The sequence below is a fragment of the Trachurus japonicus genome, chromosome 16 (genome assembly GCF_045865225.1).
Source record: "Trachurus japonicus isolate A0001 chromosome 16, Traja_1.0".
Lineage (NCBI taxonomy): Eukaryota > Metazoa > Chordata > Actinopteri > Carangiformes > Carangidae > Trachurus > Trachurus japonicus.
Genome location: NC_140922.1, coordinates 19240640 through 19256422, shown reverse-complemented (window position 1 = coordinate 19256422; position 15783 = coordinate 19240640). Strand labels below are relative to the sequence as shown.

The 15783-nt window shown below is 41.4% G+C and overlaps 3 protein-coding genes across 3 annotated transcripts; 1 reads left to right on the top strand and 2 right to left on the bottom strand.

Annotated features, from left to right (window-relative positions):
* Positions 1 to 361: 361 nt before the first annotated feature.
* Positions 362 to 3807, bottom strand: snip1 (Smad nuclear interacting protein). The gene is made up of 4 exons (XM_085802397.1): positions 3499 to 3807; positions 3154 to 3286; positions 1459 to 2000; positions 362 to 1294 (listed from the first exon to the last, which is right to left on the bottom strand). The coding sequence occupies exons 1-4, from the start codon at positions 3657 to 3659 to the stop codon at positions 1036 to 1038; spliced, it is 1095 nt and encodes a 364-aa protein (XP_085658523.1). The 5' UTR covers positions 3660 to 3807; the 3' UTR covers positions 362 to 1035.
* Positions 3808 to 4124: 317 nt separating this feature from the next.
* On the top strand, positions 4125 to 6859 carry dnali1 (dynein, axonemal, light intermediate chain 1). The gene is made up of 6 exons (XM_085802396.1): positions 4125 to 4347; positions 5120 to 5256; positions 5343 to 5512; positions 5718 to 5896; positions 6133 to 6297; positions 6407 to 6859. Exons 1-6 carry the CDS (start codon positions 4267 to 4269, stop codon positions 6440 to 6442), a joined length of 768 nt encoding a protein of 255 aa, XP_085658522.1. The 5' UTR covers positions 4125 to 4266; the 3' UTR covers positions 6443 to 6859.
* gnl2 (G protein nucleolar 2) lies at positions 6535 to 15379 on the bottom strand. The gene is made up of 16 exons (XM_085802395.1): positions 15170 to 15379; positions 14338 to 14422; positions 14132 to 14226; positions 13810 to 13949; positions 12068 to 12252; positions 11920 to 11986; positions 11649 to 11807; positions 11415 to 11528; positions 10148 to 10276; positions 9107 to 9211; positions 8549 to 8707; positions 8199 to 8306; positions 7609 to 8087; positions 7405 to 7487; positions 7212 to 7291; positions 6535 to 7036 (listed from the first exon to the last, which is right to left on the bottom strand). The coding sequence occupies exons 1-16, from the start codon at positions 15231 to 15233 to the stop codon at positions 6893 to 6895; spliced, it is 2196 nt and encodes a 731-aa protein (XP_085658521.1). The 5' UTR covers positions 15234 to 15379; the 3' UTR covers positions 6535 to 6892.
* Between the last annotated feature and the right edge of the window lie 404 nt (positions 15380 to 15783).

The window sequence follows — 15783 nt, the reverse complement described above, 5'->3', positions numbered from 1 at the left end:
GTTCTCTTAACATTCCCGACACTCCTCTCCCCTGGACCCGCCCTCCGCTCCTGCTCCGCCCGCTGACATTCACAGTGAAACTGAATGCCCCGCGGCCCCGCGGCCCCGCAGCCCCGCAGCCCCGGCTCTCGCATGACCTCTGCTGCTGGATCACATTTCTGAACAAGGCTGATGCGATGGGAGCTGTTTTGTTTGTGTCCCACAGCCCAAGGCAAATGATGTCCTTCTGCTCATTGCATATAATTATAGTTCCACACTGTAAATAGATGAAAAACAAAGACAATATCTAGAAAACAAGATCCAAGCCTCATGATCTGTTTTGTAAAGTCAAATGATGACACACTCACACTCCAGAGACAACTGAAATTTTCCTCTTTATTTACAGTACAAAAATGGAAATCTTTACTATGAATGTTGTGGGTGTCTGACCAGACAAAAATAAAAAGGAGGAGTCTTTAAATACACACAACAGCATCGACTATTTCCCTGCACTACAAAGCAAAAAAGGCAATATCATTAAAAGTTGTACGTATGTATGTTTACTTTGACAATAAGCAATGCTTATTAAACACAGATCTAAAGTTCACATTCCACATTATCTTGTACATTGACGTATGCAGTCTGGACTTAGACGAGACATTAGATTTTCAGGTATACTTTGTACTCAGTGCTGTGATCCAAAAAAATATAAAATTAACTTTTGTATTTAGCAAGATACCTTTTATCTGGCACTGAACACTCTTTTTTTTTGTTTTTTTGTGAGCACTGTCAGTTGAGAGATCAGTCGTCATGCATCACACAGACATTGCACAAACAACCTGAGAATAGGAAGTCTTCTTTGAGACTGTTGTGGCAGGTTTAAGCAACAGTTCAGTAATTACAGAATACACAAACCAGCCTTGATCCATTATTCTACTGAAGTTCCACATTTATCAACATTGCTCCATTCCCTGCAGAACCTGCCGTTCGTCGAACACTGGTGATGATGTTATTTAACCTGAATGAACTTGGGCAATACAGTTCATGGGAACAGTGTTACTCATCGAGGCCCTCGTCCTCCTCTTCCTCTTCCTGCTTGGCGTCCACCTCGCTCGTGTCTGAGAACTCGTGCAGGAGGACGTACTCGCGGCTGCTGAAGCCAAACTTGAGAACGTCTTTTTCTTTGAGCTCGTAGTAGCGCTGGGCGTCGATGCGCTGGTTGTTCAGGTAGGTGCCGTTGCCAGAGCCCAGGTCAATGATGTAAGGCCTCACCCTGCGGCCAGAGGTGCCGTCTGCACGTCTAAACTCCACCAATCTGGAAAAATACAGATGAAATGTTTATTTAGACTCTTATAAGAAAATCCATTGCAAAGTTCCAATTACTATCAGTTGTATCTACTTTGTCTGGGTTTACTGATTAACGTTATCAACATTTCTACAACAAAGTAAAACGCCTTAGCTCATGACTGTTTTACTTACCTATATTGGAATACTGCATGTTGCTTGGAGCAGGATGGGTGGTCAATGGGGATATCGGCGATTTTTCTCTGCCTCCCCAACAAATAGGCACTCTGTCTGTGAATGTACATGACTGGAAGGGGTTCATCATTCTTGAAAGGGTACAGTCGCCATCTGCGTTTGGGAATGCGAGCCTCGGGGGGCTCGTTGTACTTGATCACCACCCCTCGGAATGTGTTGGTATCTTCCGTGAGCGCCCCGGACAGTTCAAAGTTGGGCTTCTCCTTATCAACAGGAGCGGCATCTGGATCGTTGCTCCCTCCTTCCAACTCTCCGAAAGCATCTTCTTGGTTTTCTTCTCGTTGCTGGTGGTTTTCCCTGCGCCGCTCGTTGTGCTGCTGCCGCTCAGCTTGTTGGGAGGCGAACGCACCCCGGTCTCTGTGTCTGTCCGCGCCACGGTCTCTCTCCCGTGGTCTGTCGGATTCCCACCTGCTCCTCCTCTCCTCTGGCTGCTCGTTTCTTCTTCTGCGGTCATCACCGCCAGCCCGATGCTCATCTCGCTCCTAAGAGATATGGCCGTTAAAGAAAGTAAGCTCATTAGCTCAAGATAAACTTGCACGATTATAATTTTAAGCAGCCATTGCGATCAAAGCTATTCATTCAAGTTGGACTGATAAGACTGAAAAGTGGCAGTTTTTACTCCAATGATGCATCACACATTTGAAACTGCTGACTACAGCATTGCTGTTTCACATAGCTTATTATTAGCAATGACAGATATTACATTCTCTGGATATACAGCTGCACAACTGATAATAATACTAAACCCTAAACATATGATACTGTGTGTGTCTTGTGTGTGAAATACGGATGTCACGATTACTTGTTTTCACAATTAATCGTGGTATTAAACACCACAATTAATTGATCGTAAAGATTCCTAAATACCGTCACGTTCTGAAAAAGATTATTTTGGAACAATATCTGCAGATGTGGCGCCAAAGTAAAGGTAAATGCACAGATACTGGTCCATTTATCTAAAGTAACACTGAATTAGTAGGAATTTAAATGTTAGCGTGTCATTTGTATTGTGAAAAAAATGATTAAAATAAACTTAAACATTTGGTATAGAGGACAATTAATGACATACATATTTCAAACACTTCCCCCTGGGGATTACTAACTGGTCCTAGAGATTAGTAATGTCATTATATTTTGACTTTATTTGATTTTACACATTCATAGTGCTGTGAAATGTATTGATGCATAAATATTGTGATAATCGTAATACCATGATTATTTCTCTGACAATAATCGTACCAAGAAAATCTATAATCGTGACATCCCTAGTGTGAAAAGATCTTTTGATAAGAAGTACTGGCTGTGCACACAATAAACACATCCCCTGGCCCATGTGTTTTGTGTGTATTTACTCATTTTTACAATGTTATTATGTCAATTAATGGTACCATCAATGTGAATGCATGCCATGACCTGGAGCGTCAGATAACAACACAAGTGGGTTGGTGTCAGTGAGCAGTGCTATCTGTCAGTGAAACGAGTGGTACAGTGACATAATAAAATACCATATGCCAGTGCAGCAGCAGCAATAGCAACACAGATAGATAATAGTTAACAATAATGTATTTCTGCTTTAAAATGTAGCTGTGGTCTGCGTATGCACATTTTGTTACACACAACTTAAAACCTAATCACCCGCTTTATTTTGACATCAGCACCACGATGAGGAGGACTGCGACTTCTCCTGTTTCTGGGGGATCTGCTGCCTCGTCTGGCCGGAGATGTTTCCCTTCTGCCCGGTGAGCGATCCTTTGGCCTGGCAGGAGACCTACAACAAAAAACACTTTGTCTTTACACGACTTTCACGTTCACAACAAACAGTTTCCTTTCAGGTGCAACTAGTAGCCTACGGGGCTGTAACTGTTAGCTGTTCGTGTCAAAGGCTAACGTTAACAGGCGAAATGACCGTGTTAGCTAGCTGTTAATCAGACAGGTAAAATGACATAAAACTCGTAGCTTTAGCGATTGTATGGTTTATACCTGCTCGTTCTCCTCCTCTGAGGACTTGAGTTGCCGCTGGATCTCGACCTGGAGCGGCGGGATGTGTGTGGCCTAACAGGGCTCAGCTTCTCCTGCTTTATCCTAACTTTAGAATCCCGCTCGGGGGATTCCCTTCTCCTGTGTCGCTTTTCTTTGGTCATTCTAAAGTAATTACACAAAGACGACGGTTAATGTGACTAAACACACATCACAGACCGCGCAAAAAGTATTTAACAACAAAGAAAAAGTCAAAAAATGTTCCGAGTACAAACTTCGACGGTTGTAATCAGTCACGCACTTCCGGTTCTTGTGGTGCGCCGAGAAATTTCTCTCGGCATGTGCGCTGTCGACATTTCACGTTAGTTCCGCCCCGACTGCGCGTCTCTCATTTGCTCTATTTAAATTTTATTAAAAACACAAGATAGTTTAAGAAGAAGGATCAAATATTTGCGTTAAAATCAAAAATAGAAAAACGCAATTTAGTGTAAAAAAAATTAAAAATGACCACAGATGCAAACCCATCATCCATTCGACTGTCTTCTTATGTTGTTTGATTAAAAATACTACCTACCTCTCTCAAGCAACCGAATCGTTGATTCCACTCGGGTCGAGCAAAGTGGAACGCTGGGAAGACGTTGCCATGACAACACAAACAGCGCTAAGTTTTTGTCAACACCACCATCGAAATTTCTGCAACTGGAGCTCAAACTAAGAAGCTTTTGGCTTTAGTGAACACCTTGACAATTACTATTTTAATAGTACATCACAATGATTCCACCGGCCGACTCTCTCCTGAAGTACAACAATCCGGTTTTAATCACCAAAAGCTCGGACAGGAAATCACCCAAGGTGAGTTTACCAGTGACACCAGCCAGGTTTAGTGAACGTTACTGGGGTAAAATCACACCGGATGGAGAAATTAAAGTAAAATGTGGTATTTATAAACCTAGATGTAGGCTGATGTGTGTCATGTAGGATGTCTAACTTAGACAGAGCAGTTTAGCACGTGTATGTATTTTGTACGTGTATTTACGGAATACGGACCAGTGAAAATTGCTGTAAAGAGAGGGTGACCCCTTGAATATTCATATCAATACAAAGTCCAGTTACTAAAAATGTATATTAATTTTTGGTATGACCGCCCTTTACCTTTAAGGTAGGTCAATTATTCCAAGCATCTGGGATAACTTGCCACATATCCTGTGTGGATTTTAGATGATCTCAGTATAATCTATTCACCATATAATCCCAGACTGACTTCATGAAGTTGAGATCAATGCTCTATGGGGGCAAAATCATTTTAAGTAGGACTGCTTGTTCCTCTTGTCTGCCTAAAACCTTTACAGTGTAATTAAATGTGGACCTTATATCTTGAGTTGTTTCTTCTTTTACTTGTGTGGCAGCAACATTACCTTTGCAGGACTGGTCTGTTGTTCGTGGTCCTCTCCTGGGGTAGAACAGCTTCCCCTAGTGGAGAATCTGCAGCCTGCCAAGTGTGAATGATTATGTTTGTGAATGTATGAGGAAGTAATAATACAGATCCACAGGTAGAGAAAGAAATGCATAAATGGGTGGCAGCTATTTAAAAACTACATGGCTTATCACACACTTTTCACTACAGGCACGCTCTTTGAAAGTGAGCCCTCAGCAGCTTGTTGACTCTGGCCCTGTTCCACCGCCTCCTAAACCCAAATCACCCTCAGCAGAGGCAACCAAGCAGGAAAATGAGGAGATCCTGAATGCCATCCTTCCACCCAGGTATAGTTTTCCCACCTAGTACTTACCGTCTATTGTTCATCACGTTTAACACACCATGTCATTTATCTCGATTTATGCTATTAAAGGGAATGGATGGAGGGGAGCCAACTGTGGGTGCAGCAAGTATCCAGTGCACCTTGTACAAGAGCAGATGTTGTGCACCTTGAGGAACTCCTAGACACAAAGCTGCAGCAGAGACAGGCCAGAGAAACAGGCATCTGTCCTGTCCGCAGGGAGCTGTATTCCCAGTGCTTTGGTAAAGACAAGACCAAGATGCTGGTGATCACTGAGGTCACTATAGCCACATTGATGAAAGAGACATACATTGCTTAAGAACAATCACAGCTAGTTTTGATCTCTCATATTTCTAGATGTTTATGTTTTAGGCACATTTTCACCCACAGCTATAGAAACTCAGTTCTTATCATCCTATTGTCCTTTTACTTTTCTTTTACTTGAAGATGAGCTGATCCGACAGGTGACAATCAACTGTGCTGAGAGAGGTCTGCTGCTGCTGCGGGTTAGAGATGAGATTAAAATGACTATTGCTGCCTACCAGACCCTGTATGAAAGCAGCATTGCATTTGGCATGAGGAAGGCACTGCAGTCTGAGCAGGGCAAGGCTGACATGGAAACAAGAGTAAGGGCACAGAGTTCTGTTATTTATTATTAATAATTTCAACATTACCATTTATAGTTAATTGAGAGATTCAGTTTTTGCCCGTCTTCAAAGAGGATGGATACAACTGCACAGCTGTTTTTCAGTGAGGTGTCCAGCAGAGTGCACCATTTCTCTTCCTATGTTACTGTTAAATAAGGATATTGGTGGTACACTTGATCCTGTGTCTAATCAAGTGTGTCTCACTTCGTATCTAGATTTCTGATCTGGAAAATGAGAAACTAGCATTGATGGAGCAACTGAATGAACAGAAAGCTAAATGTGATGCAATTGAAAAGAGAGAAAAAGAAAGGCAGCAGCTGGAGGAAAAGAAGCACGCAGAGGAGGTCCAGACCCTGAAGAAAAGCTACCAGCAACTCAAGGTAGGTTTCATAATTTCATGCTAAAGGAAATTGTCCTCTTGAGACCAAGCTTAAGCAGTAGCTCAGTCTGTCCCAAGATTTATATCAGTGTATTTGTCTGTTTTTTCAGGTCCAACTGGAAGGAATCATTGCACCAAAGAAATAACCTGACCAAGCTGAACCTCAGATGCCACTTCCAAGTATATGTTATGTCTTTTGTCTTGTTTGTCATTGAAATCAATTCATTTGACGTCATTCTGTGTGATTAGCACATATTTATTTTTTCTGTAACCACATGATTTGACAAGTACAGTTCAAACAATTACTGTACATTTCTCTTGAACATCAAGAGAGCGACACTTGTAAATGCTCAATGAAATGTCATTCACAAATAGAAAGAGTGAAGTGGAAAATACAGTAAAAGGCAAGATATAGTCATCTTCCTGAGGGACAGTCAAGGTCAGGATAAGGCATCGAGTGGCCACTTGACAAGGACCATTTAACTCTCAGTTTCATTCCGCCTTTTACCAGCTCTGCATTTCCAATAAAAACATGGCCTTTTTTGGGCCAATTTACATAAAGATTTATTGCAGGTGTTGTCTTTTATAATGCCAGTCTAGTGCTTTGATCTTTTGGCCTTTTGGCCCTCTGTGGCTGATGCTGGAACCTTTCTGTTCTTGTTCTTGTTTTTCACATTGTGTGTTTCGTAATAGCGTACGCCAACTTTCTTCGCCTTCGCAGCACGGTCCATCGCTCTTCTCTGTAGAGACAGACGAGAGGAACAGAGGGGGAGAAGACAATTGATGAATTATTCTGCTGCAAAAAGGGCTTTGATCTTCATTTATGTTATATCAGTAAAAGGATTAGACATTCATCTTAACATATCTACTTAGAGACTGGCTTGTTTGACATCAGAGAGAACAAACACTGCATACCTGTTTAGAGGTCAATCTTGGCGAGTTGGTGGATTCCTCATCCTCCCCAGCTTTCCTCTTCTTGCTCCTCTGGGCTGCAGCTGAATTCAAACAAAGATTAACAAAGTTGATGCTTGTGTTCCTCACTGAATCAAAAATAATTTCTGTGTTCAGAAACCAAACAAAGTCATGACAAAAGTCAAAGATTGACTACCTTTCTGTTGTGCTTGTTTAGCTGCTGCCTCTTGTTTAGTCTTGATGTCTGTGAGCGCTTTATCAGAAAGTGCCTTTGGTATCCTGTCCAAGGAGAAGAAAAAGAGTAAATCATTACCCAGCTAGGCCGATGATCATGGACCATATGTCACTTCCCTGGATAAAAGAATAAACATAAGTGATGTTTTGTCGCGAGCAGACTGACCGGATCGCAGAAAAGCGTTTGGACTTGGCCCGGTCCAGGAACTGCTTATATTTAGCGATCTTCTCATCCAGCTCACGGATCACCTCGCGTGAACTCTTGTTGCTGTTTGCTTTGCCAGTCTGAGTAGTTGTGGGTTCGGACTCCTCAGCTTCTTCATCAGCTGGCTCAACATTGGTCCCGTCTTCCTCTCCATCCTCTTCTTCCTCACTGTCATTCTCGTCATCAGAGCCGGAGAAGTCGGACACTTCCAGGTCAGGCATCTCCACGGGAACCAGGTCTTCCTCGCTGAATTCAGGTGCCACATTAATCTTGCCAAAGTTCTGTCGCACATGAGCCAGAATCTTCTGGATTTGCTCTTTCTGTCTCTGCTGTTGGGGCTGGTGATCCTCATGTTCCTCTGACGTGGCGCCCGGATTGTCTGGCTGTTCCTCCTGCACATTCTCAGCTACCTTTGAGGGTCCTTCAACTGGCAATGACTCCTTGTATTAAAAATAACAGTAAAAAAACAGGCTGATACACAGGGCACAGGTTGATGTAGAAAAAAGTAATGTCCTGAACAAACACAGGTGGAAAATACAGTAAAGTCTCACCTCTTGATCCCCCTCAGGTCCAGGGGGTTTCACAAAGAAGGGGATACGTCCTCTCTGCCAATCGTTCAACACCATTTTGGAGACTGTCGAAAGATCTGGCTCACCACCCTGCACAATGCCGGGAAAAAGATTTGAAAAAGTAGTTCACATGCACTTTGATATTTAGAAATTGACCAGCTATGGAATGGCACTTAATAAAATGACAAATAAAATAATAAAGCATTTTCAAAACACTCAATTAATTCTTCCACTCCACTGACTATTGCTAAGAACCTTTAAGGTAGAGTTTTATAAAATAAATGTATAGAAATAAGACTGGTTGGTTAAGGTCCTGTGAGGATCATTCTGACCTTTAGAAGTTTCCCACTGCGAATTGCCATCTTCTCAAGAAAGTCTTCAGCATTGTCCCAACTTGGGATGCGGTAGGTTTTCTGAATGTATTCTGGCTTGGCCCGCTCCAGTACTGCCCCAATGTGTTCCTCTGGGTTCTTGATCTTCTCCACTTGAACCTGTCAGGGAAGGGGGAGGAAAAAAGTGTGCAGTTGAAGATGTGAACCTGTAACCTTTTAGTTACGGAGACTGCACGGCCTACAAGTTAAACCTGTGATCCAGAAAAGGGATCTAGAGGATCAGAATTGGAGCAGCTGGGTATGAGCATTATGAGGTCCAACCCACTTTAAAGTCTTTGTTCATCACTCTTTAGTAACTAAGGAGCTGTCAAAAATGCCACATTAGCAGTCGGTGGATTATTGTAAGTAACTGGAACAGTGTTTGTGCAAAGAACTGGCTGGTCATTTTTTCAGAGGCTACTGTTTTTCATCGCCATGAAAAGCAAGGATTGTATTGATGTGGAAGCAGATTCCACAAAACCTCCAAAGATAAAGGAAAAGAATGATACAAAGACTTACCACTCCTTTCAAGACAATATCAGATTCACTGTCTTCTGAAGGGTAGACAACACCAGGGCAGTCAATAAGGAAGATGCGCCTCATCAAAGTGATGTACTGCCACACCTACAATGGGAAAAGATAAATGTTGAGTGTGTGGCAAAATCATTTCAGCTGTTATCTATTGAAAGGAAATGATGGGGGAAATGTGATGAACCACCAAAAATGTTAAGGAAATTTAATTTCAGGAAAGGGAAATAGTGTATTCACAGTCCGGTAGAAGTGACTATTCTTATAAACACAAATGCACATCCAAATCAAAACAATGGAGTAGGTGTAACAACAGCGCTGCAGGTCATGAGCCTGTTAAGCTGTTGGTTAACGTTGTTGAATAAAAGAAGTACTGGCCACAGGCCCATTAGATTCACTGGATAGGTGTGCATATAAATCTCCCGTCTGTTGTGGTCCAAGTTCACAACTTTCGCAAGCATGGAAAAGTAAAATATATTTTCCCTTTCTTTCCCCTTGACCCTTCGTTGGACATTTGAGTTTTCAGACCCTTGTTCGTTTCCAAACAGGATAAGCAGCCCAGGAGAGAGGAAATTAAGGATAAAAATGGTTGTTGTTCCTTCTCTTGGCCTCGTCTCCACTTAGATTTTCGGTTATATGGCTAAGAACACGGAGCAGACTCTTTCTGTTGTTGCAGCTATCAACAATTACTGAGTTTAGAAAGGTAACATGTATCTTTTGACCTCCAGTCGCCCTCCCACTGAATCTAAGCTCCTCTTGGCTTCATATATGATTCAAACGCCAGAGAGCTTATGTACTATTGCTCCTATCATTTCATCAGTATTCTAATGTTTAGGCATTTGAGTCACATCAGACAAATTTCCATTATACTGTGAACTGCACAGTTTTTCATCCCAATCTACTGCCAAATACCTTCAATGTTAATATAAACCACAATGTATGCAAACCTGTAGAGCTGACATTAATAATCACTGCAGTGCGTCGTACAGGACTGCCTCCTGCGGAGCGGCTGAGATGACGCATCGATGTTACCTTTGTTTCTCCGGCGAGCGGTGCCACATTGCAGACCTTCTTAGACCGCAGTGTGTTGATGACTGAGCTCTTTCCCACATTAGGGTAGCCAATGAAACCCACGCTTATCTGTTTCTTGTCTGTGTGGAGCTGTGGGAGACGAAAAAATAAAGTCAGAGTGTTGTGTTTCGTAAACAACAGTCTCAGTCTGTCTTCGGTTCACTGAGGTAATTTTAGATGGGGCTCTGTTGCCATTAGCAATAAAATAAGTGGACTTGTCATTGCTCCAGAACTACAATGTTCGTTCAAAACACATACCAAAGAATATCTTAAAAAGGATTTTTTCATGTAAACATCAGAATCACGAAGGTCTAAAACCTTTTAAAAACAAGAGGTAAACTCTGAAGACTGTTTTGGAAAAGGTTTTTTGCCTTGTTATCTCCTGACTTTTTGGTGAATATGGTCCAACAGAGAGAAACTTTTACAGGGGAAAGGAACACACAAGTTTTTTCTGTGTCTCTCCCATAAAAGCCTCTTTAAATCACAATATTAAATCTAACGAGAACATTCCATTTGAACATCAAACCCTTTTGATTTCTTGACCTTTTAGGTCTTCTCACGCTTTCATAAACACACTTCATTCCACAGCCACTACGCCACATTGCATGTTCAGGTAGGTTCAGAGAAAAACATTTTATCACAGTAAATGTAACATTAGGTCTGGTTAGAGATGCATGTCGTTGTGTAGTTAATGTTTTATACGAATACTAAAGGAATGGTACAGGAATACTTTGTGAGCAATTCAGTGAATTTCATAAAGAATATTGACTTGTTACATATTGGGTACTACCTCTAATTGATATATACATCTAATGATGTCAGTGATTCTAATGTTATCATGAAGAAAACATCAATGGGGAAGTTCTTAAAACTCTCATATCTTCATAATTCCTTAACTCTTATATCTATATATGAAATAGTTGTGATATAACCACCATGTCCTTAACTGGCTCTTATCTTGCAAATTGTACTATATTAAAACAAAACAACTGTGCTTCATTGAGCTTGAATATCTTAATTTATGATAAGAAGATCTGTATTTCTTAAAGTGTGTAAACAGCATATTCCAAGATCACAAGAGTTGCACTCTTCATTCAACGCCATAACTAAAAAACTAAAGAAATGGCTTTGCTTCAGATGTCTACACTCTGTCAGTGGATCAGGAAATAATTTAGGCTCATTACAAATCAACGTATTTTGCCTGTTTGAATTGTGAGTGCGTGCTTACCTTGCCAAACTGCCTGAGCAGCTGAATGAGGGAGCCTTTACCAAATGAATTGGTGAGGCTAGCATGGAAAGCCAGAGTGGGGTACTCTTGGGACAAAACAGCGACCCACCGTTTCTGGTATAAAGTTTAGGGGGGAGGGGGGGGGGGCACAGTTGTGTGATTTAGTATCATGAAAAGACAGACCTCTCAGTCAAACGGAGGGAACAAAAGACCAACATGTTGTAAATATCTTACCGTGACCCAGGTGGGGATGAGATCACACTTGTTTAGCACAAAGATCAAATGCTTCCAAGATTTCTCCTTCTTCAGATATGTCTCTATGCTTTTTGAGCGTGTTCCCATGGGATCACGGGCATCCAGGACTTGGATGATGACATCAGATGAGTCAATCACCTATTACAATAAAACAGTCAGGAATGAAGAATGTCCCTTCATTTCTTTGATGTACTAGGTCTACTTAAACATAATGTATGGCACCAAGGAGAGGGGAGGGAGGCAACAATACCTTATAAAGTTCTCCCCAGATCCTTTTGGATTGACCCTTCTTGAAGATTTCCTCACGTACTTCGGCCCTATGGCAATATGAGAATTTAAAAAAACTATATTTTTCTACCTTATATTCGTATAGATGCGTATCTTACTGAGCGTCTTACCTGACCCCGGTGTCCTCCGTCACCAGGTCTTTGTCCTTGTCTGCACTGTAGCTCAGGGCTGAGGCCTCAGCCTGCTCCACAAGGTCTTTCATATCCCCCACCATCAGACTAGGCTTTTTCCTCTGAGCCTTTGGTCCAAATGTGGTTTCAAACCCTTCTGTGTCTAGAATGTGCACCTTGGAGTTCTGCAATTGTAGAAAGAGAGAAAATGATTAGATCAGACTTGTGTTGCAGCTCTGACCAGAAATATTTCACTCTGCTCAGAACAAATGCGAGTAATTTCTTGAGACGTCTATTTTAACTTATTTTTCAGTGAATCAGTGTTGTCACATTACAGGCATTTTAAGCAAGTTTTATTTGAAAGAAGAGTATAGAGAGAGTGTTATCTGATGTAATATAGTAGCCATCATTTCTGGTATTTGTTGAAAAAATGTGTTGTTCCATGAAAGTTTGGACAACCTCTCATCAAAGTAGGCTATTACTGGACACACAATACAGTAATGTTGTATTGAAACAGAGAATTGGGTTTTTGTCGAAGCTTGATACGGTCAAAGTGATAACGCTCTCTGAGGGGTGTCAGACAGAATCACAGAACAAATGCGTACAATCAGCAGAACACCCAAATATGCTACAACCAAGCCAACCAAACAGCCAAGTCTGTGTCCATGCTGTGCTCCAATTATCTCATAACACAAGCCATACGTCTATTGCAACACTGCCATGAGGGGCGGTGGACAAACAGTTCACAGCTTTGTCACAAACAATGCCGTTTAAGGCTTCAGGTTGATTTGACTATCTGCCAAGATCTTCTGGCAGGCCTCTCCTAGGTCTCTGAAAAAAGAAACATTTCCTCATCTGAACCACAAACTATCCTCACTCCATCTTTCTTTTTGGAACAAGATCACTCCACTGGTCAATCAACGGTCAGGAAGTCTGAACTGGGGATTCACAAGCATTTGACCAAAACTATCACATCAGCACATGGTTGTGTGACCATTAGAGAATGAGGGTTACTTCACTAAATGAAATGAAAAACAATAGCGTGCACATACATGAATCCACTGATGACTTGGACTCACTGCTTTAATGGAAAGAGCACAACTAGAAGAACCAGCAGATGAAAGAAAAAATATGCCACGATACAGACTTTTTGACAACTTTTTTGTCAATGATTAATTAGTCATAAAAGTAACAGAAAATCTTATTCTACACTTTGATGCTTTAACCTATAAGATAAACTCGCATGAGGGAGTATATTGAAAACATAGAGAGGACTGAAGCTGACTGAATGTTATACTGGAAGAGAACAAGAAGAAGTGGATGTTATTTGGAATCATGGTGGTTTTTCTGGTGGAAAAGTTACAGCCTGGCAGCAGGGAACTCTTTGATGCCAAGCACAGTGAAAATACACTCAAGGTCACTGAAGGGCAGAGTGAGAATTGAATGAGGATTAAAGTGAGCACCGGTGTTCATCTCACCTCATAAAATATCTTGACACAAGCTACTGAGGAAACAGAGGTATGATTCTTATCGCCAGGCAAAAATGTCAATAGTTTTATATGCCTGTACGGTTGCAATAAAAATTTATAGGTGTAAATTCAGATTAACAATGCGCGTCCCCTGTGGAGAGCCTTTGTAGAGCCACAGGAACCATCATAGAGACGGCACAAGACAGAAAATAGAAACATTTCTCTGCTTCGAGTCAAAAGCAGTAAAAATAGGTTTATACCCTTCATACTCACATGGGCTTTGACTCTATCATGCAAAAGAGACATAGGGAGTTTGCTTTGTCTCATCACCACACGATATGGATCCTTCTGTACTGCCCCCATCTCTTCCTGGAACTTCTGCAGAGACGACTGTTTGATCACACGGGTATTTGCTGAAATACAGTTGATGGAGATGTAAAGTATGACCTGGTTAATTCAGATATGATTTGTGTCACTGATTTCACATTTGTTTGCAGCCTCACTGATGAGTAATATCAAGTTATAACAAATGCAATATGCTGACAACTACCAAAGCACAAGCTGCAAAAAATACACAACAATAAAGTGCACTTACTGAACCATTTGATGTTCGGCTCAACTCTGGCAACAGTCCCTGGAGCCACTGTGGACTGGAACTGTAAAGGTTTGATGACTTTTCCACGATCATTACTAAAAACAAAAAAAATCAGAGTAAGTCTGACCTGTGGTTTCTCACATCCACTTAGAAAATCTGCAGATCACCTTCTCACAAGAATAATGTAACTCTCTACAATCAATTACCATCTCTGTTTCTGTCTGTACATATTCAGACGCTTGATGGTTGCTCGGTCCCTCATGTTGTTCCCGCCAGCACCTTTGGGTCGATCTGAGAAAATACACACATAATTGCTTTAAAGTTTCTGTCTGTTACACTACACATACATATGTACACACACACAGTTGTAATGAGAATACACTTAGTCCCCAGCACGCCAATTCAAAAGCTAATACACCTGTATTGCCATGAATAATACCTATATAGATAGATAATTTATTAATACAGACTCTAGGTATACTGTATACTGGTTGTGATTAATGGTTTAAACGTATCGTTGCAATGTATGGTGCTGCTGTGTTGTTTGTGAAGAGTTTGTACTATTTATCTGAAACAGTTTCCATAAATACAACATTATAACGTTGGTTAAGGTTGACTAAACAACAGGACTTCTGCATTTGACAACACTAGTTACAGTTGTGTGAAACTAACTTTATAGGGATACATCGGAGCAGCTTTATAAGACACCTTACGATCACTTAATAGTAGCAGCTGTCTCTGTACTTTGAAAACAATTAGTGCTAACACTTTCTGTTAAAAGTGAGTACGTCAGTGTCACATTTAAAAGGCCTGACGCCACCGCTGCAACAACGTGTGTCAGAAGTTAACTTTCATTATGTCACCCCGCGTTGTTTGGTTCATATAGACACATTGCACTGCACATTATTAGTGGCTATATAAACTTTACATAGGAAAACTAGCAATATTTTTTATTTTCCAGAGCGTAGTATCGCCCGGCTAGCAAGAATTAGCATTAGCTGTAAACAAACGGTGTGGCTAATGGAGGCGTTAGCTCACCGGGGTTGCTGCTGGACGACGAGGGGTTTATGGAGCTTTTCCCCTTAAAGCGTGGCTTCACCATTTTGACCGCTTAGTCGGCAAAGCCCCGTACAGACACAAAAACGGTAGAGACCACTTGAAGAAGCCTTGGAGCGGAGGTTTAGCTGCTGTTGTTCCCCTCAGCTGGAAACTGTACACCGTACACGTGTTGTACGGGGAAGCAGGAAGGACGTCACCGGGGAAACGACAACGACAAGAACCAATCAGAGAGCTCCTGGGGTGCAGCCGCGCACAGCATGTCGGTATGTCACTCTGCATGTGTGTGACAAATTCATATGGACGCTTAATTATAATTCATTCAAAATAAAAGAACTTAAAACTCAGAGTTACAAACACAAATTTCATTCTGAAAAATAAAAAATGTTAATGATTAATGGAAAAAACTGTAAATCAAACATCTGTTACTTTGAAATACAGAGAAATTACAAATACAATTTCAACATAATCTAGACCTTAGTAGCAGATCTACAACTAAATGTTGCATTGCCATGCTCTTTTTATCCCAGAAGGGGGTGCAACACAGTCTCCATTGTGAAGTTGTCATGCCAACATGTCCTGCTGAATATCCATGG